Source organism: Triturus cristatus, chromosome 7, assembly GCF_964204655.1.
Source record: "Triturus cristatus chromosome 7, aTriCri1.1, whole genome shotgun sequence".
Lineage (NCBI taxonomy): Eukaryota > Metazoa > Chordata > Amphibia > Caudata > Salamandridae > Triturus > Triturus cristatus.
The window spans coordinates 1,126,736,228-1,126,758,881 of NC_140590.1; the positions used below are offsets into that span (position 1 = coordinate 1,126,736,228).

At 41.0% G+C, this 22,654-nt stretch overlaps 1 protein-coding gene across 1 annotated transcript in view; it reads right to left on the reverse strand.

The window, feature by feature from the left end:
• LOC146811212 (uncharacterized) overlaps positions 1–22,654 on the reverse strand; it is a 101,691-nt gene that overhangs the window by 42,084 nt on the left and 36,953 nt on the right. Inside the window, exon 9 of the mRNA XM_085618256.1 lies at positions 1,277–1,309. Within this exon, the coding sequence (XP_085474382.1) occupies positions 1,277–1,309 (33 nt within the window). The remainder of the gene's footprint in view (positions 1–1,276; positions 1,310–22,654) is intronic.

Below are 22,654 nucleotides of genomic sequence, written 5' to 3' on the forward strand. Positions count from 1 at the left end.
GAGGGTGGTGTGCTTTGTGGCCCGGCCTGGACTTGTCTGACGTGTGCTCCCGGGTCCGCTGATGTGCTCTCCCATGCCCAGTAACCAGTGCATAGAAGGCTGCTGAGCACCATCGGGTGTTTAGGGAGGCTGCTGCTGATCTTTGGCCTTGTGACTCCGGGTCCAATGCCAATGCCCTACTGTGCCCAGCCAACTGGTACCAAGGACTCTATTTTGGCTGACATGGAGGCCCCAACTCAGTGCCAAAGGTGAGCCGGTGTGCCGGTGGCCCCCTCTAACTTGGACATCCCTGTGACCCAAACCACTCTGACGCTACCCCTCCCACATCTCAACCCCCAGTCTATGTGCTGGGTTCAGCAAAACTGAAGCAAACTTCTGTACCCCCATCGACACCCTGCAGGCCTCCGGGCATCTCTACTGCTGCCTTGGAGAGGTTGAGGCAAAAGAGACTACGGTTGTGAAAGACATCTGAACTTCACCAGCTCTAGGATTCCTCCAGGAATGCAGCCCATGAGTGCAACAGCACCTAAAGGCCTGCCTGAATGTGCCCTTCAAGAACTCCAGCAATGGCCAGATCATGCTCTGTAAAAATGCAATATATATTTGTCCAACCCTAATTGCTTCAACTCTTCTTAAAATGTAATCATGGGTGAATTTGAATCTTGTATATATGTAACTGTAGTAGACATTTGTACTTACTAAAATTCTTACGTGAGTTTAGAGTTTTTTTGTTTCGTATATTTTATGTTATTCGAGTACTCTGAAGTCCTTATATAATGTAACGGATTCTATTGTAAAGCGCTCTGACACGTTCGGGTAAAGTTTCAGCTATATGAAAAACGCATAAATAAATCAATCAGATGTGACAGATATCCTTTCCTCTTATTACACGTGCCATTGGATATACAGTACTTGTAATAGGGTGGACAAGACATTAGTCACATTTGTGAAGCAGTAGCCTGGCCGCCGAACTCTAATTGAGGCCTTAACCACTAGAGTTGAGTTTAAAACTCATTGTACAGAATGGACAATATTGGAGAGACTTCGCAGCAGGTGGTCGATATTCCTCACTGTCTTAATAATAATTGCAGAGGTACATTTCTTACCATCTACAATTCTTTTAAACCAATTATTCAACTGTACATAGTGTGCGTATGTGTGTGTGGATGCGTGTGTGTAGAGGGGTTCAAGGAGGGCTAGTACTCGGAGGTGTTGCAACGCATATAAATGAGAGAGTTTGTGACTAATTATTTTTTAAATTAGAGACTGATCTTACCACAAGGCCTCCTGCTGCATTAAGAATGCCTCCCTTCAGGAAAGAAACAAGAAACAATTAAAGAGGGAAACCTTTTACCTCACCACACAGAAATATGAAACTGCATATGAATCGCTTTTTCAGCATTAGAACCAGGCAAGTTTAGAACAATAATGGACAAAGACAATAGAATTAGAAGGTTTAAAGGACATTTTTACAAAATGATGACAATGTAAACGTCAACACGAAATGTTGGGATGTATACTTGTATTTTTAAGGATGCTCATGTCTTTCTTCTCCATGGAGCTAAACTGGTAGAGATTCTAAAGAAGGATCCTAACACCATGGAAATATTGCATCCAAGCCCCTAAGCTTTCCTGCAATGATGCTGCCCAAAACATTCTACCAACTTGCAGGTATATTCACACCATATAATATCTGTAGGGGCAAAACCTATGTGCTTAAACAGACAGAACTAATATCATGTGGCAGTGTTGCTTTACTCTCTCTCTCTCTCTCTCTCTCTCTCTCTCTATCTCTGGGTATATATATATATATATATATATACATACATATATACATGAATATATATATATATATATATTACCTACTGGCGGTCGCCAGTAGGTAGTTATAGTTAGGACCACGTTTCCATAGGAAATCCGCAACATTCTATTTTGAATAACTTTGGCGCCGGTCGACGAATCCTCGCGAATTTTTCAAAATAGGTGGGGCGCTACGCTCCGCTCCTACCCTGAAAGTCTCGGGGGGATTCGTCAAGCGGGGGCTGAGATAAAAGGGGGGTCCCAAAACGCGTTTTTCCCATGCATTTTTCCATAGGACCTTTAGAAACAGCTACAGCCCGAACGGCTGAACAGAATTACTTGAAATTTGGCAGAGAGGTAGCCATAAGGTCAAGGAAGTGCCTTTTGCAGGTCTGGTGTAAATCTGTTCAGTATTTCCTGAGAAAATAGCATTTAAAACCATATATATATGTGGGCGGAGCCTAACCACACATCTCATCCTGAGATCTGATTGGCTGTCAGCACTTCATCCAAGAAGTGTTGGCAGCCATCTTGGGACCAATATACATGATAGCACCTCATTAAAAAGCATTGCAGTTAATAGAAGGTTTTAAGACTTTAGTTACATTATAAATCATTTGTTGATGGTACCATACTCATTTTAGGAATTGTGGTATGTTCTAAGGTGATTTCACCATGTGAAAAAGCCTTCTGCTGGGATATCATGATTGAGAGAAAAATATTTTCTCATGCTTTTACCACAGAGGTTTGGAAGGTGATCTATAAACTAAACTGAGAGCTTATTTTCTGTAAATTCACATTATCTTTCTCAGTCATGTGAGAATGAAGTCTGACATTCTCAGTAAAACATGTACATCCAACAAGGGCAGAGACTGTCAGTTGATTCCTTTGTGTTCTACTGCAGCTTCCCAGAGTGTTCCAAAGAACTACTAGAGCGCTAACAGTCCTACCTATGATAAACGTATGGCACACCTGAAGCCATCTTGCTTGGAATAAAGTGGTAACTCTTAAAACATTTAATTTCAAAAGGAACAAAATGAGGGGGTTCATTTTTCCATAAAAAGTATGATTAGTGCTGCAGAAAGAAAAATTAGGGCACATTTTGAGTGACTTCTCAAATCCTCTTCTATTTCATTAAAAAATTCTGACATGCAGACTGAAACATGCACTTTCAATACCAGCAGCAGTTTTCCCTGGTGAGCAGTAGCTTTACTACAGTGATCTAATGAGCAAAAAGAGTGCTAACATTCTGAATTTATGGCAAATGTGTGACACATCTGAATGCCTTCTTGATGGAATCAAAGTAAAAAACTGAAAGTATTTCCTACTGAGGAGACTGCAGTAAATGAGGAAATTAGGAAACTTCATAACAAATAAGTCTCCCAAGATGGCCACCAGAGACAAAAGAGCCCAAATGTAGCCCAAATATCACCCAGATGTAGCCCAAGTATAGCCCAATGACAGAATGTCCCAGAATGTTCTTAAAAACAACTAGAGCGCTTACTGTCTTCATTATGACAAAAGTATGGCACACCTGAAGCCATCTTGATTGGAATAAACTGGTAACACTTAAAACATTTAATTTAAAAAGGAACACAATGAGGGGGTTCATTTTGCCATAGAAATTATCATTAATGCTGAAGAAAGAAAATGAGGGCACATTTTGAGTGACTTCTCAAATCCTCTTCTATTTCATTAAACAATTCTGACATGCAGACTGAAACATGCACTTTTAATACCAGGAGCAGACTTTCATGGTGAACAGTAGTTTTACTACAGTGATATAATGAGCAACTAGAGTGCTAACATTCAGAATTTATGGCAAATGTGTGACATATCTGAATACCTTCATGATGGAATCAACGTAAAAAACTGAAAGCATTTCCTACTGAGGAGACTGCAGTACATGAGGAAATTAGGAAACTTCATAACAAATAAATCTCCCAAGATGGCCACCGGAGACAAAAGAGCCCAAATGTAGCCCAAAATCACCCAGATGTAGCCCAAATATAGCCCAATGACAGAAGTGTGCAAAACACTTATTATTTAGTGTTTTTGCAGTGTTATATAGTGCAGACTTGTCAGGTATTGGAGTGCTTTACATGAGCATTGGTTACATCACACAAGCACAAATTCATTTTGGTTGTAGACATGGGGAGACTAAGTGATTTGACCAGAATCACAGAATGTCGAGCTGAAGCAGAAACTTCAACCTGGTTCCCCAGTTGCAAAGTCTGCAGTTCTGGAAGTAACACCACATCCTCTCCCCTAAGTGCAACATTTAATCAAGTGGTCAACTGGATAAAAAAAACATAAAGATAACAAATAATTTAAAAGTGCTTTGTGGCTATTTGAAAACTCAGACAAAATGTCCTTATTTTAGTCTTTTAGAGCACTAACCATAATTTTGATGCCAATAAGACCCTCTCATATATGTAATTTCTAAAGGAAATGCTCTAGGTATTACAGTTTTGATTACATCAAGATGATGTCAGGCGTTCCACACTTTTGTAATAAATATAGAATGTTAGCAATCTAGTTGTTCATTGGGATACTGTTGAGAGGCAAAGGCCAGGGGCACGGACTCTGAAAATTGAAGGCAGGTAGGAGAGTGCAAAGGCAACAATTTAACCACACTGAGCAGGCAGGAAGGGCCGTGGAAGCACAACAGACTATGGAGGGCAGTGGAAAGGGGGGCAGGGGCAACAAACCAACAATACAGGACTTGCAAGAGAGGCTGTTGGAGGGAAGATCTATTACGGGTCAAGGAAGCTAGAGGCGGTCCCCAGAGCCCCGGGAGCCACCACAGAACTGAGCAGGAGAGTGAGTCAGGGACAAAAGGGGCACCTTAATTTGAGCCGGGGTGCCTAGGAACGCTTGCTCCAAAAATGAAGAAAACAGACATATGAGACATGGAATTGGTGGCAGAATACAATGGCAGTTTAATGAGAAGATACAACTTCAAAGAAACCGCAGAATAGAGACATAAAGTACAAAATACAGAATACAGATAATCATACAGCTGTCATGATATTCTCTGTATCTTAATTAATGTACTGACAGAGAGAGAGAGAAAACACATCTATAAATGCATCATGAGAAACAAGTTACACCAAGGAAAATGTTACCTAGGAACACTCACGTTTACTCTTAGAGCAAGCATTCCTGCAATTACAATACAAAATCTTTTAAATGCAAAAGTAAAGAGAACAATGGTTAAACATAACATGACATTTCATATAGGTAAAATAGAATAAGATACTTCAAGCAAAGCAGAGCAAGACATTTTAAGCAAAGGAAGACAAGAGCTCCCAGCTCTTGGGGAAAACCTGCACAGCCTGTTAACCTACATACAGACGGCGAGGTAGTCCGTCGATATCTGTGGGTGCTCCCTTTTTATATCATTTTGTGGGCTCCTTTGCACGCTACATCTACCTACGTATGCTACCCAAAAGCTTCGTCTGCAGATTTTACCAGACATTTCGTCATTTACCCACTTAATGCTGACAATGGACTGGGTGAAAAGGTCAGTCTCTCAGGCCAATCGCTTATCGTAAGTTCCATAGAGCAAGCAGAAAATAATGGGTATTGTACGGGAATTCAATATATTCATGTACAAAATCTCCTCAGTTCTCCTAACTTGACGCTCTGCGGTTGCCACTTCCTAAAAGCGGGAAACCTGCCCAGGAAGCAAGTACCAGTCCAGGATGCAGCCTACTGTATGTCGACAGCTTCAGTGGGATGTTGAACTTTGATACCGAGCACGGAGCACTCGGGTAGGGTGGGGGCTACTAGTTTGGAGCAGAAGGCCTCGCAGACCTGCCTTCAGACTGCTATACACTAAAATTGCAGAGCTATGGTCAATTTAACAAAGAGGCCTACATATTGAACAGAAGGGCCTACACAGGGGTTTTATGCTGGCTGAGTGGTAAGGATGTCTCAGGATAATTATATAGCAACACAGGACCCGCTGGTCAATTTAATACGGCCTACAAATGCGGCTGGCAGGGCAAGGACAAGGGTCTCATACTTCAGGTGTGGACAGAACGGGCCAGGGGCCCCCTGTGATACAAAATCTACCCTCCTTCAAGGCTGTGGCAATGTAATAGACCATTGTGGGCAGAAGGAAGAGGCAATGGTAGTACAACCATACATGCCAACAGACCCGATTCAGCCAGGAAACGTCCAATGTTTTTAAGCTCAAATGGGCTTTATTTGATCTGTCTCCTGTCTACAATATCCTCTTTTTCAATGTAACTCAAAGGGGAAAATCAATACCCCAGTTTTTTTTCAAAATCTCCCTCTTACCAAGTTCAAAATGTTCGCAAGTATGGTACATTGGATCATGGAAGGAAATGGGATAGGGACATGGACTTGGATAACAGAGGACACGAGGGGCATGGAGAGGTGCACCAAACTGACCCTGCAGGGCAGGCATCAGGGTTTGCAGCAGCACAATACACCACACAGGGCATGCAGGACGGGAGTGCAGCACAACAATCCATAGAAAGCAAGAGGGAGGGGACAGGACCATGCACATGGACAACAGAGAACAGAGGGGCAAGAGGCAATGGTAGCTAGCTGACCATAATGGACAGACAGGAGAGAAAGCTGCAGCATTACAGACCATAAAGGGCAGTAGGGATGGATCAGGGGCATTACAATGGAACAGACAAGCCAGGAGGGAGGGAGTAGGGGTCTTCACATGTAAACAGAGGGCTGGGGGCAAGGGGGCAGGGCAGGAGCAGCAAGATAGCCATGGAGGTCAGGCAGGATGGGCACTAGAAGCAAGACACACCATGAAGAGCAACAGTGAGACTGTGATGGCATACACACAGACCATGGAGGGAAGGTGGGAGGGGGTCAGGGGCAGCTAACTGACCACACAGGGAAGGTGGGAGGGGCCATGGCAGCACAGAAGACCAATAGCTATGATGGGCAAGAAGGAGGGTGCAGGGGCATGCACAAAGGACGATGGAGGATAGAAGGGAGGGTCAGGACCTGTGCACAGACAAGAAAGTTCAGGGGAAGGGACCTCACAACAGACCACACGGGGCACGCAGGAGGAGCAGTTGCAGCACAACAGACCAGGGAGGGCAGAAGGGTGTGGCAGTACAATGGACCATGTAGGACAGGAGGAAGAGGATAGGGGCATGGCATGTGGACAGGCAGGGTGGAGGTGGCAGGGACAGGTTACAGTCATCTGACAATGCTAGGCAGGTGGGAGGGGAGTGGCAGCTCAACAGAACACTCAGAGTAGATAGGAGTGGCAGGTCCATGGGACATGGTGGGCAAAAAGGATGGAGCAGGGGCATGCACAAAGACATCGGAGGGCAGGGGGAAGGAGAATAGGGGCAGCAAGCTAAGCACAGAGTTTAAGCAGGAGGTCAATGATGGGGCATAGAATTGGGCAATGGAGGGCAGGAGGAGTGGACTGGTACATCATACTAAATTGAGGGCAGTGGCAGCACATCAGACCATGCATGGCAGGAGGGAGGAGGCTATTCCATGGATTCACACAACAGAGGATAGGGAGGAGGGGGATGGGGCAGCAAGCTAACTGTTCAGAGAAGGCGGGTATTAGGAACTTTATTGTTTTTAAAACATTGAGTCTGTGCGAACTACTTAAAATATGAACAAGTATGCAGCATAATCTCACTTTTATTCAGGAAGAAGAGGACGTTTGTGACTGTGACTCCGGGCTCACTTGGCAGAAACACCCCCTGACCCTCCACCCCCTATCGCAAAATGTAATGCCCGTGAAAAGGGTAGGTGAACACAGTGTTATATAGAACATAGTCCTGAGAGCACGATTGAAAATGAAAACTAGATATAGTGTATGGTATAAACTATGCACCAAAAAGTGTGATATAAGATGAACCGGGCGTGAAATATAATATGCAATACATTGTGCGCAATGACAGATTCATTGGAGAGCGCGAGATAGCACAGGCACTAGCGCGTGCTATGCGATATGCGCCTTGGAGTGTAATATGCACAGGGCAGTGTTGTGTAACCTAACTAGTCTCTAAAGTTGTAATATAAAATATGTGCTGGGGAGTGTAACGTTGCATTTGCACTGTGACACAGATATGGATCGCAGATTGTAATATGTATGGCATAGCACTGTGCGTTATAACAGGCATCGAGGAAGGCACGTTAGATGGGGCAATATAACCCGTGCGAAGACAAGTGTGGCATGACATATTCACGGGGTGGTGTTACAGTGCACATGGGCTAGAGAGTGTCATAGCATATGCACTAGCTAGTGGAATACAACACAGAGGTGTGTGGCACTCGGCAGGCAATGGTGGGTGTAACACAGCATTGGGCTCTGTCAGGAGCGCGCTGTGACTCTCAAGTGATGTTCATCCCCTTTCCAGAGAGTAAAATAAAAAGTATTACACATCCGGCAGTGGATGTGTGTTTTATTAACCGTGAGGGGGGTTTCTTGCATAGTTTTGGTCGAATTTTTGTCGAATCCCCTTTGAATGGCTTGGTGTGCATGTGTAATAAATGTGCCTGTCAATAGCTACCCATGTTTGTATAAATAAACGACAAGGGTGTCTACCGGGATTAGGCACGGTAGGGCATCAGACATGTCAGAGCTTCACTAGTAGTGTAAATACATTCCACGTGGATTCATTGCATGCATAGTCGCCTTTTAATGAATATCCCGCAAATCGTCATGGTGATAGGTACGTACGGTTTGTCCAGCATGTCCTAGGTGTGTCTATAAATAAATATTTTTTTAAAATAATAAAAAACAGTGGCCGGCCCTAGGGATTGGGGTCAAAAAAATATAATTAGGAGACAGGCCCTGGGGGATGGGGTCATCAGGGCCAATAAATTAGAATAAGAAGGGGAACCACACAGCCCCCCTTCTTAAAAAATTAAAATAAATAAAAGACTGGCATCGTGCCGGAGGCCATGCCCCCTCCGTGCAGCACTCTGCAAACACGCCCCCAACAGGCATCTCCAGTATGCGCCAGGGAGCTGCGCTGCAGACAGGTGTTCTGAGGCCAAGCCCCTTTTTACACCTCTCTGCAACGCAGTTCTGTGGCGCTTACTGGAGGTACCTAGTGGTCTAGTTTGACCCTAGGGACCCTTAGGATTCAAGGGGACTTAATCTCTCAACTTAGAACAGCCACAGGGCGCGTTTACACAGTGGTGAAGGGAGGGGACGGGGCCTGAGGTGACGTGTGCAAACACGCACTATGGCACGTTTTAAATTGGGGATATAATTTCCCTTCAATACTGAGGGCCCCTGGGGGCTAACTAGCCCACCAAGTGCTTCCAGTAAGCGCCACTGAGCTGCATTGCAAGGAGGTGGTCCAGGCCGTGCCACTTTTTACACCTCTCTGCAACACAGCTCTGTGGCATTTACTGGAGGTACCTAGTGGGCTAGTTGGACCCTAGGGACCCTCAGGATTCAAATGAACTTAATCTCCCAACTAAAAATGGACACAGGGCGTGTTTACACAGTGGTGAAGGGAGGGGACGGGGCCTGAGTTAACGTGTGCAAAAACGCCCTGTGGACTGTTTTAAGAGGTAGTTTTAATCCCCATGCCCTATTATGTACTAGGGGCTTACAGAGGAGGTCATGCTAATCACAGGGGGACCCCAACGCATAATGTTCCCTAGTGTATGTAGGTGTTTTCACTGTATTCTAAGTGTCTTTTAACATAGCACTGGCTAGTCAGACTCAGTTACCACCAGTATCCGTCTGAAAAAGTTGAGGGTACAGGATGATTTTGCAACAAGGCTTCTTTCTGCTCTTCTTTTTGTTCTTTCTGCACGTTATCCTTCTTCCTGCACTTATCTTCGTATTTGAGGACTTCTGTTGCTTCTTTCTGCACTTCTTTTGTTTCTTTCTGTGCATTTTTTCTTCTTTCTTCACATGTCCTATCTCTGTAGGCATAGTTAGAAATTAGCATTTAAAAAACCTTGCAAATTCACTGAAAAAACCATGGGTTTCACACACGTTATAGTTAGGAATTAGCATTTAAAAAACCTTAGAAATTCAATGAAAAAACCAAAGGTTTCACACATGTTATAGTTAGCTGGACATTTCACTCGTAAAAAACCATTGAAATTCCCCCGTTATAGTTAGTTCAGCTAACTATAACTCGCGCGCCCGCAATGCACTGCTGATGACGTCACATATTACATCACTCATGACATGGTCAGTGACATCACTCATGACATCACTGATGACATCTCAAATGACATCACTGATGACATCACTGATGACATCATCCTTGTGATAGAGTGGCAGACCTCCTCTCACCCTAATATAACCTTTGATACACACATTCAAAAATAGAGACTAACATTTTCAAAACAATGGACATACCAATACCAGTTACAACAACCTCTTCAGTAATTCTAAGATCTACATACACATCCACTCATTCACCAACAGTCCTATACAGTCACTCATACATGTACTCACTCATCATATGTACTCATGCACCTATACATCCTGTTACACAATGCCACTCATCCATAGAGTTACTCACACACATAGTCACTCATGCTAATAAAGAATCAAACATACATTTACTTGCATATACAGTTATACACACACCACCACACTTACTTCTACGGAAACTTACACATACTTAGTCTTTTAAACAATCACTTATAGAAACACATACTTATTCATACAGGAACTCTTTCAATCTCTCACTCTCACATATACTCACATATATACACCAATAGTCACATATACTAGTTTAAAACATATGTAGTTACTCATAAAGACACTATTGAGACAGTCATTCACTCACTAACACACCCATACACACACTCATCCACCCATACAGTCCTGCACACATGCTGTGTTCAACACATACAAACAGTGAGTCACTCATTCATGCACCTATGCACTACGTAATACCCCCCACCGAACCATGCAGACACTCAGACTGATACTCAAAAAACCAACTAATAACCTATATAGACACCCATGTAGCTACTCACCAACCCATGCAGCCACTTATACACAAAGTGAGAGACTGATACAGATATTTACATATTTAAACATTACTCACTAAGCCATGTATTCACTATGATACACTTAATCAGTCAGTTACACAATCAATTTTTCAAAAACAAATCATCCATTTAGACACTTATATACCCATTTATTCTTCCATCGACCTTGAGATATACATATATAAAACATATTTAATTTTCAGAAAAACACACATTCACTGGATGATGTCATCAGTGATGTCATCAGTGATGTCATTTGAGATGTCATCAGTGATGTCATGAGTGATGTCACTGACCATGTCATGAGTGATGTAATATGTGACGTCATCAGCAGTGCATTGCGGGCGCGCGAGTTATAGTTAGCTGAACTAACTATAACGGGGGAATTTCAATGGTTTTTTACGAGTGAAATGTCCAGCTAACTATAACATGTGTGAAACCTTTGGTTTTTTCATTGAATATATATATATATATATATTCACTGAAAAAACCATAGGTTTCACACATGTTATAGTTAGCGGAAATTTTACTGATAAAAAACCAATGAAATTCCCCCGTTATAGTTAGTGCAGGCAACTATAACTCACGCGACCGCAATCCTCTGCTGATGCTAATACTGTATTTAGACACTTATTTGCCCATGTCTTCTTCCATACATTTTTAGCTATACATATATTACAAATATTTTTTTTTCATAAAGACACATATGTCATCAGCAGAAGATTGCGGTCGCGTGAGTTATAGTTGCCTGCACTAACTATAACGGGGGAATTTCATTGGTTTTTTATCAGTAAAATTTCCGCTAACTATAACATGTGTGAAACCTATGGTTTTTACAGTGAATTTGCAAGGTTTTTTAAATGCTAATTCCTAACTATAACGTGTGTGAAACCTATGGTTTTTTCAGTGAATTTGTACGGTTTTTTAAATGCTAAGTTACTTTACGCCATTCGTGGCGTGCGCGCCCACTTAACGCAGTTCGTTCCGTGCGCGCACAGTGAGCACGCGGTGCGCTTCGCGCACCGCGCGCCCACTTTACGCAGTTAGTGCCGTGCACGCACGGTGGGCACGCGGTGCGATGACAAAGCAAGAAAGCACGTCAACAAATCTGTTTCTGCTTTCCTCCGTGACTATGGTATGGGTGCCACTTACCACAACAACTTGCGTTATGACATGCAAGACATTTATAGAGGAGATGGTGTGCACTTCAATGATGAAGGGAACAGAGTCTTCCTCTTGAACCTTAGACTCTGCATCGGTACTTACTTGTAGGTACCACTAAAAAATCATTTCATAAACATAACGGCTCTTTTTAGAGCCCCCTAATATCTAAACACTTAAATCTGATTTTCATTGTTTTTTTTTTTTTTTTCTACCGTACGCTTACCGTAAGCTTACCGTACGCGTACCCCGTGATTTTTTTTAAAATCAATAAATGTTTTCTTTGTACTTTACAGTCCTTCTTTGACCCCCTCACAAATGTAAGGGGGTCTGTAACTCTCCTCATTGCCCCCTTTTCTTGTTTTCACTCTTTTTTTTCTGAGTGAAATACACAAAATGGCGGCCGCCGCTTCCTGGTTTCGGCCGGTTCGAATGTTTACTAAGATCTAAGAGCCAATCAGAATCGCGCTCGCGCACGCCACCGTACGCTTACGGTAAGCGTACGGTAAGCGTACCGTAAGCGGGCTCAGATATATATATTGATTTAAAGGCTATTTTCTCAGAATCTACTGAACATATTTACACCAAACCTACAAAAGGCACTTCCTTGACCTAGGGACTACCTCTCTGCCAAATTTCGAGTAATTCTGTTCAGCCGTTCGGGCTGTAGCTCGTTCTAAAGGTCCTATGGAAAAATGCATGGGGAAAACGCGTTTTGGGACCCCCCTTTTATCTCAGCCCCCGCTTGACGGATCCCCCCGAGACTTTCAGGGTAGGAGCGGAGCGTAGCGCCCCACCTATTTTGAGAAATTCGCGAGGATTCATCGACCGGCGCCAAAGTTATTCAAAATAGAATGTTGAGGTTTTCCTATGGAAAAGGGGTCCTAACTATAACTACCTACTGGCGACCGCCAGTAGGTAATATATATATATATATATATATGTATGTATGTATGAGATGCATCTATGGCTTCGAAACGCGTAAGGCCGGGAATGACTCGGGGATGGAAAGCTGCATGCCAATTTGAATAAAAGAGTGGGAACTCACCTTATGTGGAGTGCGGTCTTAACTGTTGGGAGACTTTGAAGGAGTTATATATATATATATTCACTGAAAAAACCATGGGTTTCACACACGTTATAGTTAGGAATTAGCATTTAAAAAACCTTAGAAATTCAGTGAAAAAACCAAAGGTTTCACACATGTTATAGTTAGCTGGACATTTCACTCGTAAAAAACCAATGAAATTCCCCCGTTATAGTTAGTTCAGCTAACTATAACTCGCGCGCCCGCAATGCACTACTGATGACGTCACATATTACATCACTCATGACATGGTCACTGACATCACTCATGACATCACTGATGACATCTCAAATGACATCACTGATGAAATCACTGATGACATCATCCAGTGTATGTGTGTTTTTCTGAAAATTAAATATGTTTTATATATGTATATCTCAAGGTCAATGGAAGAATAAATGGGTATATAAGTGTCTAAATGGATGCTTTGTTTTTGAAAAATTTATTGTGTAACTGACTGATTAAGTGTATCATAGTGAATACATGGCTTACTGAGTAATGTTTAAATATGAAAATATCTGTATCAGTCTCTCACTTTGTGTATAAGTGGCTGCATGGGTTGGTGAGTAGCTTCATGGGTGTCTTTATAGGTTATTAGTTGTTTTTTTGAGTATCAGTCTGAGTGTCTGTATGGTTCGGTGGGGGTATTATGTAGTGCATAGGTGCATGAATGAGTGATTCACTCTTTGTATGTGTTGAAGACAGCATGTGTGCAGGACTGTATGGGTGGATGAGTGTGTGTATGGGTGTGTTAGTGAGTGAATGACTGTCTCAATAGTGTCTTTATGAGTAACTACATATCTATTAAACTAGTATATGTGACTATTGGTGTATATAAGTGAGTATATGTGAGAGTGAGAGATTGAAAGAGTTCCTGTATGAATAAGTATGTGTTTCTATAAGTGATTGTTTATAAGACTAAGTATGTGTAAGTTTCCGTAGAAGTAAGTGTGGTGGTGTGTGTATAACTGTATAAGCTAATAAATGTATGTTTGTTTCTTTATTAGCATGAGTGAGTATGTGTGAGTAACTCTATGGATGAGTGGCATTGTGTAACAGGATGTATAGGTGTATGAGTACATATGATGAGTGAGTGCATGTATGAGTGACTGTATAGGACTGTTAGTGAATGAGTGGATGTGTATGTGGTTCTTAGAATTACTTAAGAGGTTCTTGTAACTGGTATTGGTATGTCCATTGTTTTGAAAATTTTAGTCTCTATTTTTGAATGTGTGTATCAAAGGTTATATTAGGGAAAGAGGAGGTCTGCCACTCTATCACAAGGATGATGTCATCAGTGATGTCATCAGTGATGTCATTTGAGATGTCATCAGTGATGTCATGAGTGATGTCAGTGACCATGTCATGAGTGATGTAATATGTGACGTCATCAGTAGTGCATTGCGAGCGCGCGAGTTATAGTTAGCTGAACTAACTATAACGGGGGAATTTCATTGGTTTTTTACGAGTGAAATGTCCAGCTAACTATAACATGTGTGAAACCTTTGGTTTTTTCATTGAATTTCTAAGGTTTTTTAAATGCTAATTCCTAACTATAGCGTGTGTGAAACCCATGGTTTTTTCAGTGAATTTGCAAGGTTTTTTAAATGCTAATTCCTAACTATAACGTGTGTGAAACCCATGGTTTTTTCAGTGAATTTGCAAGGTTTTTTAAATGCTAATTCTTCTTTTTTTTTTTTTTTCAAATTTTTTTAACATATTTTAATTTTAATTTTCTATCCTTTTTTAAAGACTATGGTTAAATTTTAAAAATTCTACAATATATTTTTTTTTTACCATTTTTTTAAACTAAACAGGTAAGATTTATTAGTATAATATAGTGGGTTTTTTTTCCCCTTTTTTTTTTTTTTTTTAATTATTTTTTTAACGTGCGCGTACGGTAAGCGCACGTCTTGCTTTCATAATGTGAGATTTCTACGCTGTTTGCGTTTATTTACGCAATTTGCGTAGACGTACGTCACGCGCGTGCAGCGCGTAACGCGTACGCTGCACGCGCATGTTACGCGGAAGTGAAGGGCCTGTTTTGCGCATGCGCGCATGCTCGTGTCTTTTTTACGCGCATGCGTACTGCGTACTTTTACCGTAAGCGCTCCGTAAGCGTAACGTACGCGCACGGTGGGTCATGTGATCATGACACACAACTTTTGATTGGTTGAAACTACTTTCAGTTCTAGAACTCTCCTACACCACACCCATTCCCCTCATTTCTGCTTGATCCCTTAGGAGAAGGAGCTGAGTTGTCTTTGTGATACGATGGCAGAACAGCAGAACTCTTCTGAGAGTGAGGCTAGCAGCACTACCTTGAGGCAGAGAAGGAGGAAACAAAAGAGCTCTTTCATATGGGAGTATTTTTCTTTTCCAGAGGGCAAGAAAAAGGTAAATGCACCCTTAGTGACTTGTAAGCTTTGTGGCCGTGTACTTTCAAGAGGGAATCCCAACAAGAAGTATTCCTTCGGGAATCACACCATGTTGAGACACCTTCAAGATGTACACGGTAGGACATTTGCTCGACATACTGAAGGTAACCCTTCAGTAAGTCAACCAAGCACATCCACAGCAGCTCAGCCTGGTCCATCATCTGCAGGGCCGAGTCCATCTTCGGCAGGTCAGCTGAGCCCTTCATCTGTGGGGGGAGCCTCTCCTTTTTCTCGTCCTCTGGAAATCAACCATCGGTTTGCGAGGGTTTTAGTTCGGTGCGCCACTTGTCATGATCTAATTTGTCATAGGGAGACCAGTGTTGCCCTAGTGAACAATTTAATAGATCAGCACATTTGTCGTAACGACTAATATTCCCATTCTTTCTTTCCTCTGTCCCTGCATGAACACAACGGCTCTTTTAAGAGCCAACCTTACCTTTCAACTTTTTTTTATATATTTTTTTAAACTTTTTTTTATTTTTTTTACCGTACGCGTAATTTTTTTTTTTTTTTTAAAAAACACTAAAAAACAATTATCACATTACAAGGTCCTTGAGAGACTACAATGAAAAACTGAAAATGTGATTGTGGAGAAGTGGAAAAAAGGGACCATGACATTTTTGACTTACCATACCCACTCAAAAAATTATTTATTAATTTAAATTTAATTTTAATTGCTTTAAAAATGGTTCAAGTTTTCGAAAATTTTCTATCTCAATCTGAAAAAAAAGAAAAAAGTATTAATATTTAATAAAACATTTTATAATACAGTACACATATTTACATATTTTCCCCAAAAAATGTTTGCCTTTTTTTTGCTGTTTTCAGAATATATTGCATTTCACTATAAATTGTGAAAGCAATTGCATTCATCATTTAACAGCGGGCAAAAAAAAAATAACAATCTCAAAGATTGTTTTAAAAAAGCCCAGAATCTCTTTTTACTTAAACATAACATTATAGAAATGCATAATATTCTTAAAAAATATCATCTAATATCAATACTTATTTCTTTAAAATACCGTCTGACATTTTTGTTTCAGAAGTATAATCACAAAAATATATCAATTCAATTCAATTCAATTCAATGATACTTTATTCGATAAAAAATTTCATCATAAAAGTAATATACAGTATTCATGACCTGTGTAGGCACATGCTACTAAATACAATATATATCATCATTAAAAGTTTGTACAACACCAGGTCACATAAAAATTTCTCAGTGCAGAAAATACTAATTAAAATACATCGTTTTACTCTGCGTAACTACTCATTTCCCCTACTAAATAAATAACAGTGGCCACTAACCTAGCCCATGAGCCATTCCTTCATTGTGACGTCCCGGTCTACATGGTAAATAGGAGCTTTAATCTCCTCATACGGATCACCCAAGCACTTCCAATAAATTTGGCGACACCACACACCATTGATGAAGAGGATGTGTCTGTACTGAGAACTCGCAGTGCCATTGCGTGACATCGAAGGCCCAGGCCCCTGCATAAGGGTTTTTGCCATATTCTTCTGGAAACTCTGTAAGCCGGGCAAGCAAACATAAAGTGCGCCACAGACTCACTCGGGGCTGCACAGCACGGACACCCCTTTGATGAACTACCTTGTGCAGTCCACCCAGAGGTAAAGGCATTTACAGGTAGGGTTCCATACCTAACTTTTAAGTATAATGATCTATCCAGTGGTTTCTCGATGTAATCAAGGAATAGTTCAAATTGGGATGACCCCTTTATCTCTAGAAACCGCTCGGTGAGAGAACCCACAGCACCTCTACGCAAGCTCTCCAGCTGGGCCCACTCCCAATAAAGCTTTTTGACAACTAATTTCGGGGGCGGGGATTGGCTCTTCCATTGATCACTTAGACCTATAAGTCCCACCAGCTGCCGTAGGTTGCTTAACCACTTGATCCTGTTACCTTTATCCAACAGGATAAGTTCGTCCAATGCATCAGCATAGTTCTTGAGCTCCTCCGTCCTTCTCAGCCGTACCCAAAAAAGTAGAGGGCGTAGGCGCACTATCTCTTTAAGGGGGCGCCTGCCCATATCTAAACGTAATGGTGTCAATGGGGTAGAAGCTGGTAAGGCAACCAGGTCTCTCAAGAACTTATTTTCTGAAGTGATTAAATCCTGGACATTCTCAAACCCCCATAGTTCCAAACCGTACAGGGCACTTGGCAGAATTTGGCCTTCATAAATGGCTAGGGCCGGGGCCGCGGGTTTACTCACTGACTCCCTATGCTCACGTAATACCACCCCAGCAGTTCTTTTGAAATTTAATAACATTTTAGCCAGATGGTCGTTCCAGCGCATCCGACTATTCACCCTGACACCCAAATAATCAAAGGACTCCACCATATCCAAAGCCTCCCCATTGAGCAAAAAATTATTCCGAAATCTTCTGGACGGGGAGAGGGCCATTAGTTTCGTTTTTGCGGTATTAATTGTGAGGCCCCTATCAATACAAAAATCACTAAAGCGATGAAGTAGCTTTTGAAGACCAGCCGGGGTTTTTTAAATCAGAATGGTATCGTCCACAAAGAGGAGAGTTGGTATTTTTTCCCCGGCCAGGGATGGCGCATCCGCCGCCTCATCCCTTAGGTGATCCACCACACCATTCACAAATAGGGAAAATAGGGTCGGAGCCATGACACATCCCTGGCGGACTCCCCTCCTCACAGGAATCCTCTCGGTTAATTGGCCTTGGGCACCCCATCTGATTCTTGCATAATTTTCTTCATGGAGCTTGACTATAAGATCCAGAAGATAACCCGGCAAGCCCATCTCCTCCAGAACTTTCCATAGCCTAGCTCGAGGGACCAGGTCAAATGCCATCCTGAGATCTATAAACGCCAGGTAGAGACTACCCTGGTTAATTAACACAGTTTTCCAATAGATCGCAAAAAAGCGGAAGACCTGGTCCATTGTACCCACTTTTTTCCGGAACCCAGCCTGGAAGTGGGAGAGGACCTGCTCCTCCTCCATCCATGCACCTACTCTCAAGATGATGACCCTGCCAACCACTTTCTGAATCACGTCTATCAGACTAATTGGTCTGTAGTTGGCAGGGTCATCCCTGTCACCCTTTTTAAAGATTGTAATCACTTCTGCCCCCTTCCATGAGTCAGGGACGGGATGTCCATTGGCTATTAGGTTCATTATTAAAGCAATGAGTGTGGCCCAAGCTGTGGAGTCAGTCATAAGAAGGTCCCCCGGAATACCATCTTGGCCCGCTGCCTTCTTCGGGGTTAGATGTCCTATGGCCACTGCTATCTCAGAGGGCACAAATGGATTCTCGAGCGTGGCAACAAGGGGGGCCCGATTGGCTGGATCCCGAAAAAAGGGTTCGGGTGCATCTTGACCACCGTAAATTGATGAAAAATGGGAATGCCATAGTTGGCTAGTAATATGATTAGTCAACAGGGGCCTATTAAAATTTCTGGCCTTATTAATCAAGTCCCAAAACAGTGAGCCATTTTTCATTTTAGATGTATTTTTGAGGTCCTGCCAATGCTGTTCCTCCCACTCTTTTTTAGCCCACGCTAGTTCGCGGGCATACTCCCTCCTAGCTGTTTTAACTAGCGGTTGGTTCTTTTTACGGAGGGCGGCAGCTAACTCACATCTTTTTGCCCGACACTTAGTAGTGTACCAGGGGTTGCTGGGTTTGGGAGCTTTTGTTTTATTGCTCTTAATTAAAAATAAATTACCTACTTCTTCAATGGTGTTATTATATACCAGAGGAAGGGGTGAATCCTGAACAGCCCCTATCCCCAAGGCTAGGGTCTCCAACTCACTAGTCAACACATCAATGTGCGCCTTAATCTTGATCAATTTATCTGGGTGAGAGGCAACCTTGTCCCATTTTAATCTTCGGTTACCATCATAGGGAGTTACCTCCTTTGTTATCTTTGGTGGAGCAGTATTTGGGCCACCTGTTAAATTTCTCCACCCTAACGACAAACATAGGGGATTGTGGTCACTATCCTGCGAGGGAACCACCTCCATATCCACTAAGTCACGCCACATGGTGACGTCCAGTAGAATATAATCAATTCTGGATGGACTATTAAGTCTATTGAACGTCATCGCCCCATTCCTATCAGAAGGAGATCTACCATTCACTGCTCTTAGATTATGTTCCACAGTAAGAGCGCTGATCTGTAATGATAAAAATATATCTCAAATAACTCCACAATACATCTGGTTCCATTTCCTTTAGGCCAAATAGTAATTTTAAAATTCTTTTTTGATTAAATTTCCAATGTTAATCCAATAAAATTCTAAAGTTTAAATTGTACAGATCTCACCGATTCTCTGTAACATTTTGGTTTCCGAAAGATTAGTTAATAATTAAATAAGTCCACAATACAATTGTTTACCTTTCCTCATGGCCAAATAGTAATTTTAAAAATCTTTTTTGAATAAATTTCCAATGGCAATCCAATAACATTCCAAAATTTAAATTGTGCAGATGTTACCGATTTTGTCTAAATTTTTGGTTTTCCAAAGTTTCATTAAAAATTTAAAAAGTCCACATTACAATTGGTTACCTTTCCATTAGGCCAAATGATAATTTGTAAAATCATTTTTTTTGAAAATTCCAATGGTAATCCAATAAAATGGTAAAATTGTTTTGTACAGATCTTGCCAAGTCTCTCTAAAATTTAGGTTTCAGGAAGATTAGATAGGAATTTGCTAAATCAAAAGGCAAACGTTGCTTGAAAATCAATTGGGAATCATTACACAGTGTCCAGCCTTTTTCACATTTAAGATAAACTGTGTAATGTCCAGAAGTAACAGTAGGTCCTTCATGGAAAATTATTGCAACTGTTACAAAAGTTTTTCCTGAAATTGATAATTGCTGTCCTGTAAACTTCTTTATTAAAGTATCCAATTTTGAACCATCAACTTTACATCGTTGCATCATTAAAATTACATACTGTCCGTATTCCTTTAAAATTAACGTTGAAAACATTTCAGATTGACACTCACCGCGTTCCATGCTATGATTAGCATCTTTAACTAATTTAGCAAAAGTGACTGTTTTACTTTCTGGCAATGTTAAATAAATAAACCTTTCAGAATCAACATTAGAGCCACATGTATTGTAACAGTTTTCACAACTATGTTCCCATTTATAAGAGACACCAAACATATTTTCAATGGGAACCCCTTCTTCTTCCAGTACCTGAAGAAAAAAACATCAAGAATTCCTGTGCGTCTTGCTGTACATTTTGAGAAAACTGTGTTCGTCCTGAACATACATCTAAAAGTTTTCTAATTTCAGTAGCACTTTCTATTTGAGTTTTATCATTACTCAGCTTTTGAAAAAGGAGACTCAACTCAGAACAGAATCTTTTTCTCTGATTTACTATTATCTGCTCTTGCACACTTTCCAGATAAAATGCAACATTCAGCACTACATTAGCGTAGCAGTTGACACCAGAGCTATTTTCAAAATGACATCCTACAACCTCTTTTCATTTTCCTTTTTCTTTTTGCTTGCAATTACATCACTCCTCTTTTTTTTCCTCCTCTCTACATCTTCATTACAGATATTCTCATTTCTCCTTTTACGAGAAACTACACGTTTCTCCAACACAGGATACTGACCTAAATGAGGAGCATAGGTTCTTCTTAATCTATTATACTCCTTTACACAATTTGTATCAGCACTAACTTTTGAGTCATCAAAGTCTATCATGAATAAACCAGATAATGTTTTCACTCGTGACAAAGCTACATAAGCCATACCTTCTTTGAACACAGTTGAACCAATGTTCACAAAAGCACAATCTACAGTCAATCCTTGAGACTTGTGAATAGTTAGAGCATATGCTAGAGAAAACGGAAACTGCTTCCTACGTACATATAAGTCTTTCACAAGCATGAAACGAACTGAACAACGACAAATATCTTTAACTTCTTCTATCTGATCAAATTTTATTTTTAAACATTCAATTCCATCTTTTTTCTGATAATTAATAAAACCCACAACTCTTCCCATAGCTCCATTAACTAAACCTTTTTCAACATCCAAATTTCTCCTTAAAAATACTCTACAGTTCATGCAAACATATAGATTTTTTTCTAATCCAGCTGTTTTGGAAATGTTCTTCTCTAGTGAATCCAATTTATTTTTCAGTGTGCCTGTTAATGTGATAGTAATTCTTCCATCCTCAATTTTGTCCACTGCTTCCAATTTCCTGATATCTTCCTTTTCCAATTTTAAAAGCTCCTCATTGAATATTGAGCATTCACGTAGAGTTGGCATTAAGCAGATGACACTTTTCTTTTCTGCAATGTTCTTGTATATCTTCTCTGCAACTATTTCTTCCTTTGGAAATAAATTATGTAGCAGCCGACTCTGTAATGCTTTTTTGCCAACTTCTGTGAGTAGTCCAATCCTGATATCTTTCAGAATACTTCCATATTCTTCATCGTTTGCTTGCCTCATATTAGTAGTAAGTTCCTTGTACTCAAAGAAGGACCAAATATTTGCATTACCGATGCTTCCCAATGACTTCTTTGTGTCTTCATGTGTCACAGTATTAAACACTGGTTGTCCTTTAACTGGAGTAAGTTGTAGAAGATCCCCAAAAACTATGACATGTTTTCCACCAAATAACACGTCATAGTCTGTCCTTAGAATTTACTGCATTCTTAAATGCACAAAGGCAAGCATTAAGTTTGATACCATGCTCACCTCATCAATAATGAGAACTTGCATCTTCTTCAATACTCTTGAAACTTCCAAGCATGCTTCTCCAGTTAGCTTGTTGTATTGTATTTTGTTCTCATGCTCCACTGGTAACATTAGCAAACGATGTAAGGTGATTCCTTTTAATTTATATGCTGCTAACCCAGTTGGAGCAGTAACCACACAAGACAAAGTAGAATCCGTTTTTTGCTGTAGGTAACTTCTGATGACTTTTATTAGGAAACTTTTTCCAGTTCCAGATTGTCCGCTTCCATACATCCTGATTGGATGAAATGATGTGCATGAGCACTCTTTTTTTTCATGTAGAAATCCGTGATCAATTTTGTTTCTGATCTCTTCATAAATTTGTTGCTGCTCTTCATTCAGTTGTCTTTCCAAATTTTGTAAGTCTATAAATTCTTCTTGAGCTTGATTCATAGCCGTTTCCACTTCATTCATG